This window comes from Cornus florida, unplaced genomic scaffold, assembly GCF_030987335.1.
Source record: "Cornus florida cultivar Cherokee Brave unplaced genomic scaffold, ASM3098733v1 CherokeeBrave_3.0.0_Hap2_Chr04, whole genome shotgun sequence".
Lineage (NCBI taxonomy): Eukaryota > Viridiplantae > Streptophyta > Magnoliopsida > Cornales > Cornaceae > Cornus > Cornus florida.
In genome coordinates, this window is record NW_026775574.1 from 7,101,872 (window position 1) to 7,109,636 (window position 7,765).

Below are 7,765 nucleotides of genomic sequence, written 5' to 3' on the forward strand. Positions count from 1 at the left end.
CCTAATGGGACGGATTTGGTAGCTCCATAAATGGGTTTGGGACGGATATAACAAAAGAATTGAAAACCCGAAGCGGGTTTGGGGCAGGGGCGGATTTAGTGATGCCCCCACCCTACCCCGCTCCGCCCCCGATTGTGTGTGTGTGTGTGTGTGTGTGTGTGTGTATATATATAACGTATATATTTAATTTAAGTGTCCATTAATATATTTTGAATAACTATTCGTTCGAATCACAGCTTACTAAAATTTTACAATTGTACACGTGATTCAATCATCAATGATTCAAGATCTTAGTATTCTATTCCAAGTCCAGGAATTAATTCAACAGTTTCAACTTTACCGCAATTAAACGGAGTATGCGGGGCGAAGTCGATATTTTGTCTACCGCAGTAGGGGCAAGGATGGTATACCAATTATAAACTCGTCCCGGAATTGGTATGACGAATTTTTTAATGGGGCGGAGTAAAATTTAGCCAACTCCACCCCGTTGCCATCCCTACCCATCTATATGTTTTCCTTTTAATAGAAAACCACTATTATGATTTCTAGTTTCCAAATTTAATATTTGTCAATACAATTAATTATAACAATAAAAGGTAAGTACTAAAAAAATAAAAATAATGATAGTATAATAATAGCAGTATTAAAGAAAACATTAAGAAAAACTGAAATTTCATAGAATAAAAGCATGTTTTGTCGTGAATCTCCTTATTACATCAATAAATTTTTATTATTATTAACTCGAAAAATATATTGTGTGATTTATTATAACAGATAAGTAATTGAGATCTATTTACAGCTAGTTATAATTTGTAACAATGAGTTAGAAAAAAATAGATTGAATTTCTAATTTTTAAATAACATCCATTTAGGGAGGTATACAATAATTTAAATTGTAATCTATTAATTTTTTTTATGAGTGAAGTGTAGTGCAAATCACATATTATATTAAGTTGATGTTTCATTGTTTTGTATGTCAATAGTGTAATTTTTAATTTCTTTTTTACACTCAAACAGACAATGTCAACTTTAGTAGCAAGTCATGGATGCAATTTTCAAATACTTATAAAAAAAAATCTAATTAATGGTGAGAGTCATTTCGAGAGCCGAAGAGATTTCTATTTTTATTTTTTAGTATTTGCCTTTTATTGTTATAATCAATTGTATTGGTAAATATAAAATTTGGAAACTAGAAATAGTGATAGTGGTTTTGTATTAAAAGAAAAGTTAGGGTTTAGAACACTATAAAAAGTGCGGAAGAATTTTTTTGCTCCATGGAGAGCAAGAGATCAATATTCTCGTTATGTTAAATCTAATGGTCACTATAAAAAGTGCGGAATTATGTTATATAAAGCGGGATTTGCATAGAGCTGAGACGAGACCTAGGAGTTAAATACGGCAAGTCGTGAGAAAGATTGAAGAGAGAGAACCATATAGAAATTGAAAGAACGGGCTCCATGGAATAATTTAGAGGAAAGCCGAAGATTGCCATATTGTCCAAAATAATATTTTCCTAAATGTGAGCTTAGACATTAGGTGTATAAGTTGGGCAGACTCAATCTAACTTAGTCCCAACCCAACTTCAATTATAAATTGAGTTGGGTTCGGCCGGCTCGAAGTCAACCCAGACCTGGGCACTCCCATAATCCGAACCCAATTATTTGGACGGATTGGGCTGGTTTAACGGGTCAACATTTTTTTTTTTTTTTTTTTTTTTTTTTTTTTACACATATGCAAATCACATTTTCCTTTTTCTATGTTTGGAAACATCAAATTTGAAATTTTGATTTTTCAATTCACTAATATTTGTCATTTTTCTGGGTTGAATTTATTTAGCATGGCAAAGGTAAAAGAACTATGCATCACTTAATCAAGCATATCATTTCTTGTGTATTACAATAGAAATCTTATAAGGGGACACAAAAAGCAAATTTAAATAATTTTAATGGTGCTTCTCTATTTTTCAACTTAAAATCATAAAGAACAATAAATAAATAAATAAATATATGTTGAACAAGTACTAATCAATTTTCAATTTTGATATTGATGGATGTATAATTTAAATATCCATAATTAAGGGAAGATTGCTAAATTAACGCACTATTGAGATAGGCTCTGCAGATTACGATAAGGATTACAGATTGAGATAGTCTTTACAGATTACGATAAAGATTAAAGATTGTGATAAGGATTAAAGATTACGATGAGGATTAAGTCTACAGATTACAATAAGGTAATTCTACGTGACATCTTAACCTAAGCCCTATAAAAAAGGCGGGGTAATCAACGTTTGGAGGTACGCAATAAACCCTAACTCAATTTCTCGATTTCTCCAGGGAGATTATCATTCACACTGACTTGTTCGTCGGAGCCTACTCCACCGGTAACACACCGGTGCTTGTAGGATCACTTTTTCTTCTCTTTATTCAGGAAGTCAGATCAGATCCAGGTTGCGCAGAATCCATCATCAACAGTTGGCGCCGTCTGTGGGAACGATTTTAGTTCTCTAAATAAAGTATGGTTCGATTGCGATCTGGTCTGGTTGCTGACGAATACAAAGCGTTGCAAACTTCTGATCAAGGGGACTCGACGTGGCAACCCCCCGCCGTCCCAAACGATCAGGAACGCGTCACAACGTTGGAACAACAGGTTTAAACCCTAAATAAGGGAATGAACCAATTAGTCCAGAAAAATTCAATGATTCTACAACGCTTAGCCGCCCTTAATGAGGTGGAGAATAATGAACTACCCAAAAATAACTCCCGTAGGATTGACAACGACGCTGAGCTTAGTCAAATAGGGGGTCAACAGAGAAGCCATCACCATCGGTCTCTTGAACGGAATAATACCAGGCTCCGTGCAGGTACCTCTGGTTGTGTTGGTGACAAGACTGAAGACGTCACTTATTTCAATCTGTAGATGCAAGATTTGAGAACTAGGGTCAAAGACGTCATGCAAGCAATGAAAGGGAAGGGCCAGGCCACAATGAACGATCTGGTACAGAAGACCAACCTAGCATTTAGCCTCGCTGTTATGTTATGAGTTGTCCTCTATCTAGCAAATTTAATATGCCAACTCTTGAGAGCTTCGATGGGACGCGGGACCCTCTTGATCATTTGGAGACCTACAGCCAACTCTTGAGAGCTTCGATGGGACGCGGGACCCTCTCGATCATTTAGAGACCTACGAAGCTCTTCTGTATTTGCAAGTCGTACCGGATGAGATTATGTGCAGGGCTTTCCCTACCACACTAAAGGGTTGGGCTCGTCCTTGGTTCAATAAATTAAAGCCAAGCTCCATTGAAATCTTTAATGAGTTGAGCAAATAATTCATTGGACACTTCATCGCTGGGCAGAGGCATAGGAGACAGCAACACACTTATTGAATGTGAAACAGCATAAGGGAAAACCTCTCCGTGGTTACATAAGTCGTTTTAACGCTGATATGCTGCAGGTAGAAGAGGTGGACGACAAGGTTGCCCTCACAGCCTTTATGGGAGGACTACAGACTTTTAAGTTCCTATTTTCCTTATCAAAAGAAGCCCTTACAAGCATGACAGAGTTGATGGTTAGAGCATGGAAGCACATGAACGCTGAGGATGCTATGAATGCACGAAAAAACAAAGATGGTGAAGATAAGAGGTCGGAGAAGAAGAGGCCAGCACCTAACACTAGGGAGGAAAATGAATCGAAGTACAAAAAATTCTCAAACAACTAGGCTGACAGATCGTCTTGCCGCCCAGTGAGCCCAGGCAGGTATAATAACTATACCCCCTAAATACATCTGTAGATCAAGTCTTTCTGCAGATTCAAGATGACGCATCATTGAAATGACCACCAAAGCTAAAAGCTGATCCAACAAAGAGGTCTCTAGGTAAATACTGTAGGTTTCACCGGGACCATGGACATAACACAGAAGATTGTTTCGACCTTAAAAACCAGATCGAGAACCTTGTTCGTAAAGGTCATTTACGCAAATTCACAACTGAAAATGGAAAAGGAGGCTCCAACCCAGCCCGGGAGGGCCGAGATGATCGCCCTCCTCAACACCAACCAATGGGTGAGATCAAAGTTATATCGAGTGGCTTCGCTGGTGGTGGTGAGACGAGTTCGGCTTGGAGGGCTCATGCTAGGAGTATTCGGAGTTTTTCAGAGGTGAATGAAGTTGGAATGACAAGTCCTCCAACAAAATTACCTCGAGTTGAGGAGCCGGTCATAACCTTTTCTGAAGAAGATGACAAGGGAATTCACCAGCCCCATGATAACCCTCTGGTAGTTTCCATGGTTGTTGCTAATTTCACTATTCGACGAATACTGATAGACAATGGTAGCTCGGCTGACATACTATTTGTTAGGGCGTACGAGAAATTGAAAATTGGCCGAGAGAAGCTCCGACCCATGAAGTCACCACTGGTGGGATTTTCAGGCGACAAAGTATATCCACTGGGGGCAGTTACCCTTCCAGTTACTGCAGGAGCCAATCCAAAGCAGGTCACTGTAATGGTGGACTTTGTAGTGGTGGACTGCCCATCATCGTATAATTTTATCCCGGGGAGGACAACATTGAATGCCATGAAAGCAATCACGTCCACTTACCATCTCCTGATGTGTTTCCCAACTAAATATGGTATGGGAGAGCTAAAAGGGGACCAAACAATAGCTCGCGAATGTTATGTCGCCTCTCTCAGAAAACAAAATCGCAAGAGGCATTTACGATTGAAGGGCTGGAAGGGAAAGATAGACCAGACTTTCATAGAGCGGAACCTACAGAAGAGCTAGAAGAGGTCATCCTTGGTGATGGTGAGCCCGAGAAAAAAGTGAGTATAGGGTCTTTACTCCCCCCAGGTATCAAAGATAAACTTACTCAATTCCTCAGGAAGAATCGAGACGTATTTACATGGGTCCATGAAGACATGCCGGGTATAGACCCCACTATCATGGAGTACCGCTTAAATGTAAATCCTGACTTTAAACCTGTCAGACAAAAGAGGAGGACTTTCGTTCCAGAAAGGAATCAGGCTATATCAGAAGAGGTGGAAAAGCTCTTAAAAGTCGACTTTATTCAAGAGGTGTACTACCCCGACTGGCTGGAAAATGTGGTCTTAGTGAAGAAGGCAAATGGAAAGTGGAGGCTATGTGTGGATTTCACCGACCTTAACAAAGCTTGCCCGAATGACAGCTTTCCTCTCCCAAGAATCGATATGCTCGTTGAGGGAACGGCTGGACACAAACTATTAAGTTTCATGAATGCATATTCTGGATATAACCAGATATCTATGTACACCTCAGATAGAGAAAAAATGGCCTTCATCACTGATAGAGGTTTGTACTGTTACAAAGTAATGCCGTTTGGGCTCAAGAACGCTGGTGCAACATACCAAAGGCTAGTGAATGCAATGTTTAAGCATCAAATTGGTAGAAACATGGAGGTATATATTGATGACATGTTGGTGAAAAGCTTAAAAGCTGAAGACCATTTTACTGACCTGCAGGAGACCTTCGAGGTACTTAGGAGGCATAAGATGAAACTCAACCCCAGCAAGTGTGCCTTTGGGGTTTCCTCAGGAAAGTTCTTGGGATATATGGTAAGCAGAAGAGGAATTGAGGCCAATCCAGAGAAGATCCGAGCAGTCATTGACATGAGATGACAAGATCAACCAAGGATCTGCAATGACTAACAGGGAAGATTGCTGCCTTGAGTAGGCTAATCTCTCGGTCAACTGACAAGTGTCTACCTTTCTTTCGTGTGCTAAGGAATGCGTTTGAATGGACCCCAGAGTGTGAGCAGGCGTTCAAAGAACTAAAACAATACCTTAGTTCTCCCCCACTACTGTCTCGAACCATACCGGGAGAGGAACTATACATATACCTTGCAGTCTCCACGACAGCTGTCAGTTCAGCTCTGATACAAGAAGAAGAAGGGGACCAAAGGCCAGTATACTTCGTGAGCAAAACACTTAGGGGTGCAGAGGAAAGATATCCAAGGATGGAACAGTTGGTCTTTGCTTTAATTGTGTCCGCCAGGAAACTGAGATCATACTTTCAAGCGCATACGATAGTGGTCCTAACAGATCAACCCCTTCGACAGGTCCTACACAAGCCAGAAAGCTCTGGTCGACTGATGAAGTGGTCAGTAGAGTTAGAAGAGTTCGACATTCAATATAAGCCAAGAACAGCAGTAAAGGCTCAGGTGTTGGCTGATTTCTTAGCCGAGTTTACCCCTCCAGAAGAGGAGAAACAACCCCAATTTTCGACAGAACCAGATTTAAGTGAGCAGATGGGCCCAGAAGTAGTCTGGGACTTGTTTGTGGATGGGTCATCTAATGTTCAGGTTAGCGGAGCCGGGCTTGTTCTTGTCTCCCCAGAGGGAAAAAGTATATAGTACGCACTTCGGTTTGGTTTCAACGCAACCAACAACAAAGCAGAGTACGAAGCCTTGATAGCAGGATTAAAAGTGGCAAATGTCCTAAGGGTTGAGCAATTACACCGACTCCGAGCTGGTCGCTGGACAAGTTCAAGCGGAATATGAGGCACGAGACGAGAAGATGAAGAGTTACCTACAAAAGGTGAAGGAATTAAAGAATCACTTCCAAAGATTCTCAATTCATCAAATACCACAAGAAGAGAATGGGAAAGCAGACGCTTTAGCCCGGCTAGTTACTACATTGAACCTGAGATCAATAAGAATATACCACTGGAATATTTGGACGAACCATCTATATCTCAGGAGAGACAAATTGAAGTGCAACAAGCGATATTGAGTGTGGAATGGGCAGATCCTATCATCAGATATATCAAGGATGGGGTGCTACCAACAGACCGAGCAGAAGCTCGAAAGGTCAAGATGCGGGCAGCTAGGTATCCGCTTATCAAAGGGGTGCTCAACAAGAGAAGCTTCTCCATACCGTATTTACGATGCGTTTCTAGCGAGGAAGCTGACTACATTTTAAGGGAGATCCACCTAGGAGTTTGTGGAAACCATGCTGGGGGTAGGTCACTTACTAACAAGGCCATCCGACTAGGATACTATTGGCCCACCATGCAGAAAGATGCACTTGACTTCGTTCAAAAGTGCGACAAGTGTCAACGATTTGCCAACATCCCGAGACAACCGTCAGAGGAGATGACTCCCATGTCAAGACCATACCTCTTTCCCCCTTAAAAGAATGAAGGGTCAGCTTCATCTTCTTCCCTCTGTAAAAAGATGAGGGGTTAACTACTTCCCTTGTTAAAGGGTGAGCTGAGTGAAGCTCATATTAATCTACTTCCCTGTTAAAGGGTGACCTGGGTGGAGCTCGTATTAATCTACTTCCCTTGTTAAAGGGTGAGATAAGTGAAGCTCATAGTAATCTACTTCCCTCGTAAAAAGATGAGGGGTTAACTACTTCCCTTGTTAAAGGGTGAGCTGAGTGAAGCTCATAATAATCTACTTCCCTCGTAAAAAGATGAGGGGTTAACTACTTTCCTTGTTAAAGGGTGAGCTGAGTGAAGCTCAAAGTAATCTACTTCCCCTGTTAAAGGGTGACCTGGGTGAAGCTCGTATTAATCTACTTCCCCTGTTAAAGGGTGACCTGGGTGAAGCTCGTATTAATCTACTTCCCTTGTTAAAGGGTGAGATGAGTGAAACTCATAGTAATCTACTTCCCTCGTTAAAAGGTAAGCTGGGTGAAACTCATAGTAATCTACTTCCCCTGTTAAAGGGTGAGCTGAGTGAAGCTCGTATTCATCTACTTACCTTATTACGAGTTACGTGAAACTCGTCTTAA

At 40.8% G+C, this 7,765-nt stretch overlaps 1 protein-coding gene across 1 annotated transcript; it reads left to right on the forward strand.

The window, feature by feature from the left end:
• Window positions 1-4,912: 4,912 nt before the first annotated feature.
• Window positions 4,913-7,161, forward strand: LOC132304680 (uncharacterized). Its single transcript, XM_059802415.1, has 3 exons — window positions 4,913-5,584; window positions 5,788-6,330; window positions 6,727-7,161. The coding sequence occupies exons 1-3, from the start codon at window positions 4,913-4,915 to the stop codon at window positions 7,159-7,161; spliced, it is 1,650 nt and encodes a 549-aa protein (XP_059658398.1).
• The last annotated feature ends 604 nt before the right edge of the window (window positions 7,162-7,765 follow it).